General features: G+C 45.6%; 1 protein-coding gene across 2 annotated transcripts; it reads left to right on the top strand.

Moving 5' to 3' along the window:
- The first annotated feature begins 465 nt into the window (after nucleotides 1–465).
- Nucleotides 466–18,457, top strand: klhl12 (kelch-like family member 12). Of its 2 annotated transcripts, XM_015342270.2 has the most exons (13): nucleotides 466–772; nucleotides 2,019–2,138; nucleotides 4,616–4,822; nucleotides 7,168–7,321; nucleotides 8,589–8,806; nucleotides 11,022–11,171; nucleotides 12,243–12,357; nucleotides 12,963–13,069; nucleotides 13,943–14,138; nucleotides 14,948–15,106; nucleotides 15,500–15,598; nucleotides 15,911–16,097; nucleotides 17,678–18,457. In XM_015342270.2, the coding sequence occupies exons 2-13, from the start codon at nucleotides 2,058–2,060 to the stop codon at nucleotides 17,802–17,804; spliced, it is 1,800 nt and encodes a 599-aa protein (XP_015197756.2). In that variant the 5' UTR covers nucleotides 466–772; nucleotides 2,019–2,057; the 3' UTR covers nucleotides 17,805–18,457. The 2 variants fall into 2 exon arrangements, with proteins under 2 accessions (XP_015197756.2, XP_006628353.1); XM_006628290.3 differs by lacking the exon at nucleotides 2,019–2,138.
- Nucleotides 18,458–19,492: the final 1,035 nt, after the last annotated feature.

Genomic DNA, 19,492 nt, shown 5'->3' with positions numbered 1-19,492 from the left:
CGGTTTGGGAACTACCCCTGTGTCCTTTGCTTTTTTGTTCCAGTAATGAACACGCTGTCTTTATTTAAATAAACCGGTGAAAACAAAAACACTGCAGTTAACCGTCACCTCATAATATTTTTTTTCCATGATCTGAAACATCTGTCTTAGTGTTTCAGCTAATTTCTAATTCCATACTCCACAAGAACTGTGAAAGCGGCAGGAAGGGGGCCTTTTGGGGTTATTGAAAAGCCAAAATAAAACAATAATGTCAAAACAAATTCTTAAATATGTAAATACTCGTACAAATAATTACCTGCTATCACGTAAATGTATTACACATTTATGTAAACTGCAACATAACTGTGATTTTATACACAGATTCTTTACATTAAATAGCAGTTTAAGCATTTTTAATAGAGAAAAGAAGGCGCGTTCACGGCCGTGGGAATCCTCGGGCGTGTGGACCTTGTGTGTGACCATGACGTCATTGTGTTGTGTTTGCAACTGGTACCTGGGACTTTTATCTTCCTGGATAGCACAGTGCTAATCATGAAAACTGTGTGACTGTGGGGATTTTGAATACAGTTACGAGCTAACCAAACTATCTTGTTTTTAGAGGATTAGAAACCTGGACGTTTGTTTCGGTAACACTTGATTTTAGTTAGAAAGATCCCAACAGACGCGGGCCGCGGAGAAGAACCGCGGTGTGGGAGTGACGGATACGCCGGAGTATGGAGCGTCTTTGCTGGGGGTTGTAACTGTGCAAATCACCGGAGCGTCTCATCTGCTGGTAAATAACGTTTTGTCCGCAATAAAGTACACTGCATTCAAATAACATTACATCTGAGCTTGTTGACCTCTAAAATCATATAACGGGCTGTTGCATTTGACCCCTTGAAGTGATCTGGTTGTTATAAACATGTCCACCGGCTAGGAAAATAAATATAATATACCTCAGTATTTTGCATCTTGTAAGCACTGGATTCATATTCTGTTCGTAATGATACCTCGTGCTCGAATAGGATTCTCTTAGTAAATCATTCTTAAATCGTGCGGTCAGATACGGGTCTGTGCACAATACGTATTTGGCACACTGTAAAGTTAAACTGCAATGTTAACTGGTGCTTTTCGGACCAGCATTAGCAGCAAAGCTTTGTGAAATCGATCGGCCGTGAGCTGCAGGGTGACCCGGATGCCCGATTGTACTTGTCGTGGGGTACCCAGGACTGAAGGGCGCCGTTTGTCGTATTACACTCCCAACATGAAATGTATTACATAATTGATTTTTGTTTTGCACAACACGAAATGAAAAACTAACAACTTTCATTGTACCCACAAAAGACAGTTGTGTTACTCTACCCATATAATGACATACAGACTTTCAATTTTTAGACAAAAACATGTTTATTTTGTATACGAATATCGCAAATTGATATTCAAGTCGTGCGCTCGAAGCGGAATACCGTTTGTGTTTTGTCACTGCTCATTTCGTGAACTCAAGGACGTCGATGTTTATTTCGTTGAACGAAATTTTGTGACGTATCACTTTTGACCCCTGACCTTTGTTGGCATGACAACCAAGGATCAGTGGCCATGGACGTCCACAATGGTACTGCTCATGCGCTGGAGTAGTGCACTTCCTTAGTTACAATTAGTTCCTTGGAAACAATGTACTGTAGTTTATACTGTAAACGGTTACTAGAGATAGCCAGTGGCTATTTTCTTATGGAATTTTTGATTGTTTTCAAATTATTTAAATAAAAAAATTCACCTAGATAACACGACGTCTGACAGTACCAGCTAAGGCAAGAATGCTTTTCTGGAAAAACGTTCCTCCGTTCATCCGTTTTCTAATGGCTTCTTCCACTTCAAAGTCGTGGGGGAGCCAGAGTTTATCTCTGTAACAGGCACAAGGCAGGATTACACCCTGAATGGACACCTGTCCATCACAGGGCAAACAGACATACACTCACATTAGGGCCAGTTTTCTCAGAAGCCAATTAACCTACAAGTTAATTGTCTTTGGACTGTTGGAGGAAACCGGGAGGAAACGGAAGCACCCTGAGGAAACACACATGAACAGACGGAGAACATACAAATTCCACGCAGACAGCACCCCACGTCCAGAGCTGAACCCAGGGCCACAGCTCCACGAGGTAGCAATTCTTACCACTGCCACTGTTTTTCTCAAAACCTATTTTATGTAATTTGTATATACCTGTATGTGGTATTTAAAAGAGTATTAATAAAATTTCCTTGCATTTATATTGCACTTTTAATCCCAAAAGTCCCCTAAGCACTTTACGTGTAGGAGGGAACCCCGTTTTTTCATCCATCATTAATGAGTAGTTCCCATCTGAGTGAGTGTGGCCGCTGTTCTCTGTCAGTGGTGCTGCTAAACAGTCGATGAGGTGGGAAACGAGAAATTACTTCTAGCTACATTCACGGGGAACTTTTGCAAAGCCACACTGTACAATCAAAGAGTGAAATTTAGCCAGGGTACTGATACAACACCCTACTTTTTCAAAAAGTGCAGTAGGATCGTTAATGACCAGCTTAATGTCTCTTGTGAAGGATAGTATCTTCAGCCAGTGTACTACGTCTATTACTAATAATAATTCCATACACTTATATAGCGCTTTTCTGGACACTCCACTCAAAATGCAATACAGATAAAGGGAACTCCCCTCCACCACCAATGTGTAGCACCACCTTGATGATGCATCAGCAGCTGTAGAGCGCTAGTATGCTCACCACACACCAGCTATCAGTGGGGAGGAGAACAAAGTGATGAAGCCAGGGATGAGGATTATTAGGAGGCCATGATTGATAAAGGCCAGGGGGCAATTTGGCCAGGACACGGGGCCACTGCTAGTGGTTCTTGTTCTTGGAAATTGAAGTCCAGAAAAAAGGGTACCAGATTCTGGTCTACAAGTGCCACTTACAACAATGACCTGTTTATCCTGAAGATATAAGTACAGACCAGGCCCAACCTTGCTTATCCTCTGAGATCTCATGAGATCGAGCTACAGGGTGCTGACACTGCTCTCACACTGGTACACCAACCAGACTCATGGGGCTAAAAAGTGCAGTTCACCCTAAAGGTTCCTAAAAAGGTTTCCATAATAGCAATTCAGTCATAGGTTATAGTGCATCCCTCACCTCGTTGACATACAGAAGCCATTCTGCACCAGGAGACCCCCTGCACAGCAGATCAGGTTGACAAGTGAGAATCTGCTTCATCAGGCTGTTGATGTATAAGTAATGTACATATTTACCAAATTTCCTACTCTCATTTGGAAGCTGTCTTATGCAACAGGTATTTAGTAATTTATCAATAATTATTCCTTGTTCCAGATAGCTTTTGTATAAAGCAATGTTCACAATTTTAAAAGTTCTACATTAATATTCTTTGTTGTTCCCGGATCCTTAGTTCCCAGTTGATCCTGCAGTAATCCATTGTGTTCAGTTTGTTAGTACTTTTCAGGATTTTCTAATGTTTCTGTAAGGTACTTTCTTAATCTTCGTTGCTGGAGACTGAAGAACTTTTTTTTTTCTAACCTGTGTCTTTAATGGCCAGGAGTTACCCTAGTCACATTGCTTTGAATTTTGACCAGGACAGCAAAGTTCTTCTTATGTGTTTCTGAATGCCTTGTTTTTGACTGAGAACTGGCTTGACCCATGTGTACCACGCTATCTGCAAACTCCCAGGCTGTCTTCATTTCACTGCTTTTCAGGCATCATCCATGTCACCCATCCTAAGCAGGACATAGGGACATAGCTTACAAACAAGATGAGGCCATAGTCTCCTCTTGCCTGTTTAGTAGTCAGTAGTTATTGTATTGTAGAAATTGATCTCAGGATCTCATTCACCTGTTTCTTGAAAGAAGCCAGGGTATCGGCTTTAACAGCATGATGGGGCAGTTGTTTCCACACTCCAAGTTCCATTCAGTTTATTTGTCATATGCACAGGTGCAATGACATGCTTATTTGCATGTATGCTCCAATACAAAAATGTTGAGGACAGACCAAAACAGAAACACAAAACAGCAGCAGCAACAACAAAGTTAAAAAAAAAACATGCAACTTAAATACAAGTCAGCACAAGCAGTGTGGGAAAAAACCCATCAGTGTGAGTCAGTGGTAGGGGTAGAGTTCAATAATCTGACAGCTTGCGGGAAGAAATTGTCTCCGAATCTGGAGGTACTTGCCTTTATGTTTCAATAACGCTTACCAGAGGGAAGGGGAGAGAAAAGTGAGAAACCAGCATGATTGTTGTCCTTAACAATACTTCCAGCTTTCCGGAGGCAGCGAGTTGTAAAAATCTCCACAATAGAGGAGAGCTGTACTCCAATAATGGAGTGGGCTGACCTGATCACCCCCCGTAACGCCTTCCGAGCTGCAGCCAAACCACAGTGTAATATCACACGTGAGCAACAGCACACCTGTAAAATGTAGTCAAGGATAACTGAAGTCTATCAAATAGTTGAAGTGAATAGTCCCCTAACCCCAATTCTATGTAGTTTCCACTTGTGCCCTCACCTTCAGTATGTTCTCTGTAAAAAGCTTCAGAGTAACCTGCAACTGTAGATGAGCTTACAATCAAAATGATCCTTATGGGTTCTTCTTCCAGGTGAATGTCCCCTTCCATGTTGCCATGGCTCCCAAGGACATCATGACCAACTCCCACGCGAAGTCCATCCTTAACTCCATGAACGCTCTGCGCAAGAGCAACACACTGTGTGATATTACCCTTAAAGTGGAGAACACCAACTTCCCCGCCCACCGCATCGTCCTGGCTGCCTGCAGCGACTACTTCTGCGCCATGTTCACCAGCGAGGTAACACTTCGCTGCCAGAAGTGTGTTGTCACTGTCATTTTGCAGTTGTTCTGTGGGAGTTGGAGCAGTCTAGTTTAAACAGTTTGTGCATCAGAAAGTTCTTCACTGTTCGGGGACTGCGAGACAGCGTGGAATAGGGGTCGATAGAGGGAGAGGAGGAGTTTGTGACGGCAATATGTTTTTACTGTAAATGTTTAACTAAATCTACTTTGGCAGAGCTGTACTTCTTCGGTCTTGCCATTAAGGATCTTTGAATTAAGTTTCTGAGGGCCTGACTGAAACAGAGTGATGTGTCAGTGGGAGAGGTAAGGCTAAACAGCACAGATCTGAGCCAAACTCAAGAGCTGAGGGACTGGAGGAACTTTGACTTCATTCAATCACTAGAAGGCGCTATTGAGCTGTTGCTGAGGGACCAGATTAAACTTCTGTTTCTAACAGGTGCCAGGCATTTTGTCCTTGTTACCTTCCTTTAAATGAGTGATTATTTTCAAATGCAACAGTCCTAAATAGTAATGACTTTCATTCAACCCACTGAAACAATCTGCATAGTTCTGCAACAGCAAACTGATGCTATTGTTAATGTCAATGATTACGACATCGGGATCAGGCCAAATACCTTTTAATAATAATATTAATCCTTAAACTTATATAGTGCTTTTCAGACCACCCAAAGAGCTTTATGGGTAATGGGGACTTCCCTCCACCAGCACCAATGGGCAGCCCCACCTGGATGATACGACGGCAGCCATGGTGCACCAGTATGCTCACCACAGACCAGCTATCAGTCGGGAGGAGAACAGAGTGATGAAGCCAGTTCAGAGATGGGGATTATTAGGAGGCCATGATTGGTAAAGGCCAATGGGAAATTTGGCCAGGATGCCAGTAACACCCCTACACTTTCCAAGAAATGTCCTGGGATTTTTAATGACCATAGAGGGTCAGGACTTCGATTTTACATCTCATCCGAAGGACAGCACCTTTTTACATTATAGTGTCCCCGTCACTATACTGGGGCATTAGGACTGCAGGGTGAGCGCCCCCTACTGGTCCCATTAACACCTCTTCCAGAGCAACCTTAACTTTCCCAGGAGGTCCCCCATGCAGGTACTGGCCAGCCTCACACCTGCTGAGCTTTAGTGAGTTGCCAGTTGGGAGTTGCACGGTTATGTAGCTTTTAACAATCCTTAAATGACATGGTACATTAAAACTGTATACCCCAGAAATGTATGGTAAGGAAAGGTTCAGAGAGCTATTAATTGTGACAGCAATAACAGATACCTGCTGGATTGAAGACATAAGTATTTCTACCCTTTGAATGAATTTATGTAATCCACTAGAATGTCACAGCCATCACATAAATGACATGCAATGTACAAACATGATGGCAACGACAGTGTTTATGACATTTTATACATTACTGAGAGATGTAGTTCAGGTGGGCGGCTGCGTCAGCATGTGTAGGCTGCAAAGGAACAAGTAAAGGTTTATTCCATGCTGAAAGGGAAGAAAGAAGACACAACGTTTCAGTCGTGGAGCCTTCTTCAGTTGTGAGAAAGACAGGGCAGTAAGCAAAGGTAATGTAGCAGGAGGACAAAAGCTGGGAGAGGAGGGGCGGGAGGCAGGAGGCGGGAGCAGGGGACAGACAGAGTGGCCATTCAGATAATGTGAAGTCAGGACAGGTGAAGAGAGGTGTGAAATGAAACCAACAATGAATAGAGAGAATTTAGAAGAAAATGAGTGTCGTTGAGAGAAGGTGGCTCCACGGCCGAAACGTTGTGTTTTCGTTCTTCTCTTTTCAGCAAGGAATAAACCTATTACTTGTTCCATTACTGAGCGATCTTGTGAGTGATGCAGAGCAACAGCGTGAAAACATTTAGAACAGATCCAGCAGCCTGGGAATTTCTGTAAGGCTGCATCCTCTTCAGCACCAGGATTTATCTGAGCAGAAAAGCACCCTGGTTTGCACTGCCCAGCGTTGTTCCCCACTGCACTGGGCTTTTCCCTGAAGGTGCCCCATGCTGATGCTTCAGTCTTGACCTGAGCTCTAGGCATCGATCTGGAGCAGCGGGACATCTGCTTTGCACTCCAGCTGCATCGCTGTGGATGGATCTGTGCATGGTTTGCTGTCGACACAGCTGGTTTGCTGGTGTTTCTGTCTGCGGCGCTGAGTTTTATTTTTATATTGGGCTGATACAATATGAGGTATAATGGCTGTTTCTTTGGGGGGGGGAAAAAGTGTACCTTGCAAGCAGTTGCCTGCAAATTGCCTCAAGTTGCATCAGCTGCCGCCGGTGAGAGCGCACAGCTGAACTCTTGAAGGCCCTGTCGCTGCTGTGTGCTTGCAGCTCTCGGAGAAGGGAAAGCCTTTCGTGGACATCCAGGGCCTGACGGCTTCCACCATGGAGATCCTGCTGGACTTTGTGTACACGGAGACGGTCCTGGTGACGGTGGAGAACGTGCAGGAGCTGCTGCCTGCTGCCTGTCTGCTGCAGCTGAAAGGTGAAGGGGGAGTGGGGCATGCTGGGATGTGCATGACTGTGTATAGAGTACTGTACATGTCCCAGACACGTGACAGGAAGTCAGTTCGGCATGGGCAAGAACCTGAAAGCAGTTGCATTCTGTAACCTCTTCCTGTTGTGCCGTCACACAATTGGTGCAAGCTGTTAGATTAGTGCAAGTGCATGATTTATTCCCTTTTCTTGTTTTGTGCCATTGCACTCATTCACAGTTATACCACAACCAGTATACCCAGTGTTGCATTAAATCTTAAAGTAAAAGCTAATTAATAGACAAGGCACTTTTTGAGAGCTCAGAGAGAGAAAGCTGTGTTAATACGGATGTTTCAGTAGAACCCAGATAGTTAAGGTTGCCAGTAATTTGAGGCAATATACAGGTTACAGAGGAACCCACTGATGACTCAGTGCCTGCAGAATGACATGCACATAAAAGAATTGAAACTGGACTGGGGTAGAAACCACCACCAAAAAGGTTTATCTTGACCAAGAGATAAAGATGACTTTATCATGAGCCTGGTCAGTACCTGGATGGGAGACCTCCTGGGAAGAACTCAAATATGTTCGAGTTCAAAAGTTCAAGTTCAGTTGCTGCTGGAAGACGTGTTCGAGGGGCCAGTAGGGGGCACTCACCCTGCAGTCTGTGTGGGTCCTAATGCCCCAGTATAGTGACGGGGACACTATACTCTAAAAAGGTACCATCCTTCTGATGAGACGTAAGACCTCATCCTGACTCTCTGTGTTCATGAAAAATCCCAGGGCTTTTCTCAGAAAAAGTAGGGGTGTCCTGGCCAGATTTCTTCCTGGCCTTTACCAATCATGGCCTCCTAATAATCCCCATCTCTGAATTGGCTTCATTACTCTGCTCTCCTCCCCACTGATAGCTGGTGTGTAGTGAGGGTACCGGTCACAATGGCTGCTGTTGCATCATCCAGGTGGGGCTGCACATTGGTGGTGGTGGAGGGGAGTCCCCATTACCTGTAAAGCACTTTGAGTGGAGTGTCCAGAAAAGAGCTATATACTGTAGGTGTAAGGAATTTATTATTATTATTATTATTATTATTATTATTATTATTATTAAGGTGAACCTCTCAGTGTCCAACAGCCTGTCATGGAACAGCGAGGTTCTGTTCTGCAAGGGTTGTAGACATTTTCATTGGCGCCCCACTTGTCGGCGGAGCGGTTCCGAGAGAACAAACCCGCGCTCATGCTCGCTTGCGTGCGTTTGTCCCCCCCCTCCCCCGGGGGCGCAGGCGTGAAGCAGGCGTGCTGCGAGTTCCTGGAGAGCCAGCTGGACCCCTCCAACTGCCTGGGGATCCGGGACTTCGCCGAGACGCACAACTGCGTGGACCTCATGCAGGCGGCAGAGGTGTTCAGCCAGAAGAACTTCCCCGACGTGGTGCAGCACGAAGAGTTCATGCTGCTCAGCAAGGAGGAGGTGGAGAAGCTCATCAAGTGCGACGAGATCCAGGTGTGCAGCCCCATGCTCGCGGAGGGATGACCCCAGCGCTGTGTGCGTGCCAGGGAAAGGCTGTGTAGACATGCAGGTTTTAAGAGTAGCATGTGCCTACATAAATTGCAGGAAGCTGAAAAACAACACAGTCAATGGTGTTTTAGTGCTGATTATGAGCCTATGCAGCCAACAGCCATATAACCCTGCAGCTCTCAACTGGCTACCCACCGAAGCAGAGCCGGGTTGAGCCTGGCCAGTACCTGGAGGGGAGACCTCCTGGGAAGCTATGGTTGCTGCTGAAAGTGGTGTTATTGGGACCAGTGGGGGGCGCCCACCCTGCGGTCTGTGTGGGTCCTAATGCCCCAGTATAGTGGCGGGGACACTATAATGTAGTGGGCGCCGTCTTTGGGGTGAGAGGTTACACCGAGGTTATTAAAGATCACCGGTCATTTCTCAATAAGAGTAGGGAGTTATCCTGGTGTTGAGGCCAAATTTCCACTCTCAGCCTTTACCCGTGGCCTCCAAATTGTCCCCAGGTATGATTGGCTTGCACTTGCCCTGTGATGGACTGGCGCCCTGTCCAGGGTGTACCCTACCTTGTGCTCGTTGCTTGACGGGTACGCTCCGGCTTCTCGTGACACCGTGTGGTATAAAGCGGTTTGGCAAATGCCATGATATGAGTCTATGCATGCCTGCTCATGATCAATACTAAACCAACTTATTAATCTTATTGTTATCCAGCTTACCAGCAGGAACCATCTTATTATTGCTCACCAACAGCAGGCGCTTGATCAGAGATGGCAACTTTTAAAGCCTGAAAGCCTGATCACTGTGCTTTGCAATGAGAAGCATTCTTGTGAATCTGCTGCACACTGTCCACCAGTGTGGCTCCAGAAAGCCTCTTCAGCTCATCAATTTCAAGATGCAGTATAGAGAGCAAAAGGGAAAATACAGAAAAGAGGCAGTCCTACTGTTTGTTTTGTGTTCATTTCCATCTTGCAAGAACAGGCAACTTTCAACAGCCTCATTCCGGCATGGTGAAAGTTAACAATGAAATAAATTTGGAGTGACTCAGAAGACAACTGAACAAAAAGACAATTGGACAAAAAGATTGTGGCTTGGTGTAGGCGGTCTGTGGAAATTCTGTGGTAAGTGCAGTAGTGGGCGCTTCTCAGTGGGCTGAAATCTCTTTACCTCTTTATGTCGCTGGCTATTTGTACTGGTTTGTGCTAACCTCCTGGCGTGCAGTACTTATTTCCTGTGTAGTTTTGGCTGGTATTGAAGTTGGGGCCCAAACGTTGTCTTACTAATCAGGCTCTGTCCATCCATTCAGCTCTCTGTATTGCAGAGCTGATGTTCAGCTGCGACAGCAAAAGTAGTAATATACTGTAGCCTATATCTCTACTATGATAGTGTGTAAGAATATCTTATCTTCTGTGATGAAAGTTGAGCAACAGTTAGAGTATACCTCAGAGAGATGCATGTTTCCAAATAATGTGTATTTGCCTTCCCAAATTAGTGAGTAGCCCCATTTTAATATTTATTTGTATATATGCACATATGAATGTTTTTGTTTTATCCACTTAGGACTGTGATTCCAATTTGAAGTGCAGGTTTATAAGTCGTGCTGTCAGAATGAATCATGGGGGAAGAGGCAGCCCAGTGGAATCTGAACCGGCAGCATGCCTATCTCTCCTGCCTCATGCATGTTTGTCGAGGACATTCCATTCTTTACACTTCGGTGCCTTCCCAGAGAAATCCAGGCATCTTTCATGTACAACATACTCAGTTCCTGGAAAGCTTGCTGGCTTATATTCTCTGTTCTGGCTTGAGTAGTCAATTAAACAATTAACCACATTATTTTCTCATTTAGTGCAACATGGTGGCACAGTGGTTAGCATTGGTGCCTTGGAGCACTGGCACCCTTGGTTCAGTTCAGGACCTGGGGTGCTATCTGTGTGGAGTTTGGCTGCTGGTGTGAGTGTATGTGTCTGTGTGTCTGCCCTATGATGGGCTGGAGTCCTGCCCTGTCCTGTATGCCTGCACGAGCCTGAGTTGGATGAAGCATTAGAAAACGGTCTGGTGGGTAGATCCCCGATGTAGAATGATGATCCTTCCAGGCAGTTGATGTACCCTCAAGGTGTGACAGCTTGTCATTTCTTTGCTATTTGTCATTTCTTTGGTATGTCCCAGCACAGCAAGCTGCTTCTTTTTTTTTCGAAACATCTGCCAGGTGGACTCGGAGGAGCCGGTGTTTGAGGCCGTGCTGACCTGGGTGAAGCACTCGCGCAAAGAGAGGGAGCCCTTCCTGCCAGACATGCTGCAGTACGTCCGCATGCCCCTGCTCACCCCCCGCTACATCACCGACGTCATCGACACTGAGGTGGGGTCTCTGGGCGCGCCAGCGCGTGTTGTGACAAAACCGCCGGGCGTGTCGTGACGTGAGCTATCCAGTAGGCAGGTCCATGTCGACAGCCACACGGCTGCAAGGTTCAACGAAACCAAGTGCTCTTTTTATTTATGGTGTCGGGGGCGGGGGAATCAAACTACACCACAACCGAAAACAAAAGCCAAAGCTCTTTTGAGCTCTTGTCTACACTTCTTTTTTAATTCACGAACTAAAGTGGCAGAGCAGCTAAATTGCTTACCAGCCTTCAAATAAACAGTTCTTAGAACCCATCTCTTCTTACAATTCTTCCATCTGAACAAAGTCTGTCTCTCTGAGACTCTTCACCAAATTTCCAAAACTCAGTTCTTTTATTCGTCATTCAGTCCTCCTCCCTCTGCCAAGTGGTGCATGCAGGGGTTCTAAGTTCTGCCCCTTCGGACAACAGACATCCACTCCCCCTGACTGCGCGTGAAGTGTACTATTCCTGCTTTTTAAACAGTCAGCTGACCAGCTGGCCTCCTTCTGCTGGTCAGGTGACAGAGCAGCAGCTTGTTCCCCCAGAGGGTTCTGGGGAATGTCATCCTGGCAGGGCTGTGCTCTCATAGTGTTTAAACAGAGGACTGACTGCTCCTCCTGACTGCTCCTGCTTGGTCAGTCATCCAGAGCTCAGCCTGTGGGAAACACAGCAAAACAGATGGGTCCATTTCAGGTTTTCCCTTTCCCAGACTCCTGTATAGGTCAAAATGATGAAGCAGAAGGCTTATTATGATTTAACTCCTTGTGGCTATTTATGCAAATTCACTCTCTGTAAGGTAGTGAACCTCAGATGCCCAACACCTGTTTTCAGCATTGGCATATAAATCCCAGAATGCAGTGCAGTGCAATAAGAGCCTTATTTCAATTTTTGAATTGATAGGAGGGATTCCTTGACAAGTAACACTTGCTTCTTGTTAAGTAGGGCTTCTCTAGTGGTCTCCTTGGGCTGGGGCAGACTGCGATTGGGGGGGGGAGGGGGGGAGGGGTTTCTTCTCTGGACCCAGGCCAGCCACCCCTGTCCTGTCCCAGCCCTTGATTAGATGCAGTCTGCAGTGCAGAGACCTCGTCGACGAAGCCAAGAAGTTCCACCTGAGGCCAGAGCTGAGGAGCCAGATGCAGGGGCCTCGCACCCGTGCTCGACTAGGTACTGCACCGTTACGATTTAGAAAGTCAAGAACGAGAGGGCAGCCTTTTGGGAGTTTTTCAGGGTCACTCCTCTGTGGCCCCAGACTAGTTAACCGAGAGGCCCACTGTGGCCAGACTGACCAACTGTATTAACTGTAACTACAGGAAGAGAAAAGTAAGACTCATTTTAACTTCAAAGTTAAAAAATAAATGCTGTCTACTGCTTTTAAAGGGTCTTTGATGTTGTAGAAGTCTGGCTATGGATATGTGGCCTAATGATTGTGTAGCACAGACGTAGGAAGTTGATTATTCAGTTTTTCCTACCCTGAGTTTGAACTCTGTGTCCCTGAGATTGCAGGTTTAGATCCTGGCTTTGCCACTCTGGGAGTGTAAGCCAACCACAGACTGGGGAAGCTAGCCAAGGGATTGTCTTGATGTGACCATCTGAGTGTACTTGTGGGACCAACATGACACTATTGTGACCCAAGGCTCTCTGCCATTTTCTCAGCTGATCAGAAACATTACAAAACAAATTGCCTCGTCTAGTGTCAGCTTGAGGCAAAACAAAGGCAGTGGAATCACATTAATCTGTGCCTGACAGCACACACTTCTGTGCTCTGACAGGAGCCAACGAGGTCCTGCTGGTGATTGGAGGCTTCGGAAGTCAGCAGTCTCCCATTGACATTGTAGAGAAATATGACCCCAAGACACAAGAGTGGAGCTTCTTGCCAGTAAGTACCTCCTGGTTTAGTTACTAGACTGCTCATGGGCTGGAGTCTCTTGCATAATAGCGAACACTAAGTGCTAGACATTTCACACGTCTTGTAAATGTATTTAAAAAACCTAACAACAGATGTTTTCAAAAGGAGGGATATTTTCGTTAGTGATTCGTGTCTTTTTGTGAGCAACAGTAAGTTTTTTTTGTTTGTTTTTTTCTTTTTGCTGACGTAAAACAGTAGCATTTTGAATCTTTATTTGTAATCTTTTCAAGTAAAATAATTTAAAACAGGAAGAAGTATTTTGTATGCTAGTTCCTTCATTTTAAGAAAGCAAAACATACCAGCAGAAAACCATTGGTTTGTAAGGTTAGGTTAGGGATTGGACCTAGTATTAGGGTTAGTGTTGAACATCAAGGTTAGGCTACATGTCATCTGTGATCTCTCAGGTGGTCCAGGATTAGAGAAACACATTTGTATCATTAGTGAAACTGGATCCGATTGCCTGTAAAATCTGGAAGGGATCAAACTGGTCTGCAATAGGAACCTGATATTCTACCTTGAACGAGGAGTGAAGACCTGTAGGAAAAGGTGATTAGATACTTGAAGTTTTCTGCGTGTACTGGTTTCCAGAAAAATATTGAAAGCCATATTTTGTGCCCAGTAAAAATCCATCGAAAAAATCTTCCAATTTACCTTCCCCTCTCTCTGGCACACTGGGGAAGGGAAGGATCCAGCAAGTCATGGTTCGGTTTTAAAAACGTCCACAGTGGTTCAGAATGCTGCCTCTCCCTGACGACACCCAGCTGAGCAGCGTGTGGTTCTCTCTCCTGCGGCCCCTCTGCTCCCGATCGTTAGTGACGGGGCTGGTCTCGCTGATACCTGCAGAGCGTAACCCGGAAGAGGCGCTACGTGGCCACAGTGTCCCTGAACGACCGTGTGTATGTGATCGGAGGGTACGACGGGCGCTCGCGACTCAGCTCCGTGGAGTGTCTGGACTACACCGGCGATGAGGACGGGGTCTGGTACTCGGTGGCGCCCATGAACGTGCGCCGTGGCCTGGCAGGCGCCACGACGCTGGGAGGTGGGCCCACCCTCGCCTTAGTCGCTGAACACACGCGGCCAGGAGAGGCAAGCTTTGTGAGATTGTAATGCGCGCTGTTATGCTCTGAAGGCCCACAACTTCTTTACTAATGATTTTGTGAACACGACACAGAATGTCCCAGCTGTCTATTTCTAAATGGAATCTAGTTAAAAAGTACCACGATTTCCTCTCTGAGGGGAGAACTGGTAATTTGCTTATTATGGCTTTCAGGTCAGGCGGCATGGTTGCCAGTGTGATTACCAATACTGCCGCGCAGCACTGGGAGCCTAGGATAACTTTCTGGGGTCCTGTCTGAACAGCGTTTGTATGTTCTCTCCATGTTTGTGTGGGTTTCCTCTGGTTGCTTTGGCTTCTTCCCGCACAGTCCAAAGACATTGGCTCCTGGGAAGATTGGCCCTGGTGTGAGTGTGTGTGCCTGTCTGTGCTCTGCGCTGGATTGGCATCCCATCCAGGATATGTGGATCCAGGTTGACCTTGTGCCAATTGATTGGCTCCCCCGCACCTGGTACTGGATAAAGCAGTTAGAAAATGGATGGATAGATGGATGGGTTTTCAGTCCATTATAATTGCAGATGAACAGATTCTCACAGTCAGCTGCAGAACAATACTCCATATTTACAGCATGGGCAGGGGCTCGGGACAAGGCCTTTTTTCTCCTGTTAATGCCTGCAAGCAATCTTGTTCTGAAATTGGAACACCGCATAGCGTCTTCACGTGGACTTTTGTCAGAGCTGGACGTGGCTCGTCCGTACCCCAGCCCAGCGCTCATCTGCACTCTCTGCCGGCAGACATGATCTACGTGGCGGGGGGGTTTGACGGCAGCCGGCGGCACACCAGCATGGAGCGATACGACCCCAACATCGACCAGTGGAGCATGCTGGGAGACATGCAGACTGCCAGGGAGGGAGCTGGGCTGGTGGTGGCCAATGGGCTCATCTACTGTCTCGGTGCGTCTGACACTGCCCGGCTAGTACTGTATCTTCACTGCAGAAAATGAGCCATTATTAAGGAGATACTGTTTATAGCATATCGACATATATATATATCTTGACACGTTTCCTACTGGAAGATTTGTCAGGGTAAAGAAGGAGGTTTATGATGACTGCTCTTCAGTACACGCTAGGTTGTTAATTTGCTGTACTTGTTCTCTCGCTTTAAGCTCTCTGAAGTGATGTCTTCAGTAGCCGTTTCTGCTTGTATAGTTAGTAATCGTGGCACACTGCCTGAAGAAAAGCAAAACAAAATATGGTCTGCATCTGCGGTGCTAAGAAATAGACTAAGAGTACGTTTAACCTTGAGAGGAGGATGGTGTGAGGATGTGGTTGTTGCTGTGGTTTTAGGAGGGTACGATGGCCTGAATATCCTGAGCTCAGTGGAGAGGTATGACCCACACACAGGACACTGGACCAACGTCACCCCCATGGCCACCAAGCGCTCAGGTCAGTCAGCTGCTTCCTTCAGTACTGCATGCAGAAGCCTTTTCTTTACAGTGCGCAGATGTCAGTTCTTCTTTGTTTTTGTTTTTGAAATAATCTTTTGAACTTAATACATTAAATGTGAACCTCAAGTGCATACAAGTGGTGGACCACCGAAGAGCTTGAAGAGCTCAGTCTCTATATTCAAGAAATAAAGATCTCTGCAGGCAAGGTGGTTGGTGTTCTTGTCCTGGCTACTTACCATAGCACACCAGGAGGGTGTGCACACTCATGCCTTGGACCAGTGAGTGAAAGGCCCTTGTGTGTGTGTGGCAGGGGCTGGAGTGGCCTTGCTCAATGACCACATCTTCGTGGTGGGAGGTTTTGATGGTACAGCACACCTGGCGTCAGTGGAAGCTTACAACATCCGCACCGACTCCTGGACCACCGTCACCAGCATGACCACGCCGCGCTGCTACGTAGGCGCGACGGTCCTCCGGGGTAGGCTCTACGCCATTGCTGGGTAAGGACTCGGGCTAATGAAGTTAAATGTCATTAATATGGCTAGACCGTATTGTCCAGCGGTGCATCCCAAACACTCGTGTATATCCCAGGTGTTTCAAATATTTGTCTTGCACACTATTAACCTAAGTGAAAGTCAAACATCCATGGGAATATATTATCTGGTATATGCATACAGTTGGACAACATAGTGGTACATTGGTTAGCATTGAAGCCTCACAGTGCTGCGGCTCTAGGTTGAATTCTGGACCAGGGGTGCCATCTGTGTAGAGTTTGGATGTGTTCCCTGTGTTCATGTGGGTTTCTTCTGGGTACTCCAGTTTGCAAAGACATACAGGTAGGTTGATTGGCTTCTGGAAAAACTAGCTCTGGTGTGAGTGTGATTGTTTGTGTCTGCACCTGCCCTGCGATGGACTAGCGTCAGGTCCAGGGTGTCTCCTGTCTTGCAGCCGGTGCTTTTCGGGATAGACTCCAGCTCTCCTCCGCCTTGAATTAAACGAAGCAGATAGAAAATGGATGAATTTGCCAAACACCTGCCGAGTTATCAAGTTCCTTTCTCTTCATAGTAATATTTTTCTTAAACCAATGCTGAGTCTTAACATTCTTCGATAATGGATCTGACTTGATGGTGAATTAAAGGATTAGAGAAATGTTCACATCTGCTACATTTTGAGCCCTGCAATTGTACAGCATTTGCATACATCATTAGCAGGGCATGGTGCTCTGTGGCATTGCTTTGTTCTTTGTAATCCATCCTTGAGCTGATGGGGTAACACATACTGTACCTGACATTTACTGTATGTGCCTAAGTAAGTCTCAACAGTGTTGTAGAATAGAGTGAATGGCATCCTCATGTTCCCCCACTAGGAATATGCCAGGCAACATAAAATGCCAAAGGCACTTCAGTCTCATACCCTTAGTCAAGCATTTTAGCTTCGCCTTGCTACTGGTCGGCCAATCCTTTTCAGCCGTTTCTGCCGTGACTTGGTAAAATCTAGATTGCACTTGGAAAATGGTTTCAGTCTTAAAACTGCAGAACCACAGAAAACTCTGTACCTTATTCTGGATCTGTATGTGTCACCAGATTGGATTTTTCTTTTGTTTCATGGAAGAAGCAATGATCCATGTTTATAACAGATGAAGATATTGGTAATAATGTGTTAGATCCAGCAGTCCCTTTTGTTTCCTTGTCCTGGGTTTCAAGGAAATAAATAAAAATATTGCTAAGAACCATTAGGGGCTTCAATAGTTTGGCTCCTGCCTTCATCAGTGAAATGTTAACTCTTTATACTCCACAGTGTACTTTTTGACCTTTCAGTTTCCAGTACCAGCCTCCAAACAATGGGAGACCAGGTGTCTGTTGAATTTCTCCATAGCTCATTAATGATCTCCCACCATATGTCAGATCACGCAAGTTAGTTAACATTTAAAAATGATTCATTCTGGTTATTATATTGTATTAGTTTATATACTGTCTATTTGTTTTTGCCTCTACCTTGCTGCACTGTACAGACGTTTTGAGATGGTGTCATGAAAGGCTCTATATACAATAAAATGACTCCTTTCCTCCGGCTCTTCCAGGTATGATGGGAACTCTCTCCTCAGCAGTATTGAGTGCTATGACCCTGTCATCGACAGCTGGGAGGTGGTGACCTCAATGGCCACCCAGCGCTGCGACGCAGGCGTGTGTGTTCTGAGGGAGAAGTGAGCTGGCCTGGGCAGTGCCCACAGACTGGGCGACACCAGGGGGAGAGAGACTGGCAGCGTCACAGCTGAGCAACTCGCATAGGAGAGGGAGGAAACCCTGCCATCCCACACCAGTTGGGTTGTCACAGCCCCCTGCTCTGTTGGGTCATCAGCTTCCTTCATACAGTTCTGTTGCCACTGTGAGATGCGCTCATCCTTCATCTGTGTACAGGGCCGGAATGGAAGTGTTCATATTTGCATTGTTTTTCATTTTCGAGTCAAAAGATGCAGCTTCTCATTGTCCTCCGTGCATGAATGCCATCGCTGTGATCCACCTGGTTCTTCTCAGTATGGACTTACATGATGTAAGGTTTGTTTAAAGTGCAATATTTTACTGCTAATCCACTGCTGGACTTCACACAGAGCCTTATACCTTCGCACACAGCTGCTCACAGCCCTGTGTGCTGGGGGAGTGGAGCACAGTGAGGCCCCCGTCTTCAAATCATGGAGATTTTTCTCTCAATCATGTGGGCAACTTTGGTATCAATCGGATGCTGGCTTGTCTGTGAAAGAGAGTTCCACCTTACTTGAAGGATACCTGTCGATTGTCATTTCTGTTGTGTTTGTGTGGAAGAGAGTAGATCAAAAACAATAAACTGTTTTTGCTTAAATAAACTATATCCCTTCGTTCTGTGATTCAAGCTATTGTTTTTCTTAGCTGCAATTAGTGAGATACACTTAGCTGGTGAAACTAGAAATGAACATTTCTAGACTAGCTTTGCAGGGAGGAATGGCATTTCTAAAGATGCCAACCAATTTAGATGTTATCAGATAAGCCGGTTATGTATTAAAGAAACTAATTTAGGAGAGTTTAAGATCAAATTCTACGTGCTTAAGGATCAGACCAGTCTTAAACAGATTATTTTCCTAACTCAGGCTGATCTATAACAGTGGTTCCCTTTTCTGAATTGTGAGGTACAGCCGTGTCTATTAGATTTTGTCCAAGCTGTGCGTTGAGTTACCTGAACTAATTGATGCCTTTAACTGAATCGTTTGCTTCTGTAGACTCCAGCTGTTTACCTTTCACACTCCTAAAGGGGGGGATTCTGAAATTCAGAAAAGGGTACCAATTAAAAATACCATTCAGCATTTCTGAGAGAGGGCATTCTAGTGATCTGTCCCTGCTCCTGGAAATCCCAACTTGAGGGTCACTCCTAAATCGCCTATTTCTAAAGATTTGGAACAGTTTAATTGGGAGCAGTTAAATTGGTGGTATGCCAATTTAAGTAAATTAGAGATTATTATAAATAATATATTGTTATAGCTTTAGGTGACTGAAAAGTATCTCTTAGATTTTAAATAAAGTTTGTGACACCTGGAAGAGTAAACACTAGCTTCAAAGCAGAGAGGATGTTTACTGAAGTCTGGGGGGTCCCTTCAGCAAAAACAATTGTAAAGTTTATCTTGGTATACCTAGGTAAGTTGGGTGTTAATGATTATCAATGAGCAGTATAGAAACACACAATATAAGATCACATTAAGAGCACAGAGAACAAAGAAGAAACAAGAAGCAGGTAAGAAGGAGAGGCGAGACAAGAGTCCAGAGAAGTTGTGACTTAAAGTCGCCAGTTGAGAGCCCCTACTTCATAATCATCCAAACCAAACCTGACTGGATCTAGATATTAGAACCTTGCTAGAGAGAGCATGCTA

The sequence above is a fragment of the Lepisosteus oculatus genome, chromosome 5 (assembly GCF_040954835.1).
Source record: "Lepisosteus oculatus isolate fLepOcu1 chromosome 5, fLepOcu1.hap2, whole genome shotgun sequence".
NCBI classification, from domain to species: Eukaryota; Metazoa; Chordata; class Actinopteri; order Semionotiformes; family Lepisosteidae; genus Lepisosteus; species Lepisosteus oculatus.
Note: the sequence above shows the minus strand (reverse complement) of the source record. Positions and strands in the feature narration are given on the sequence as shown.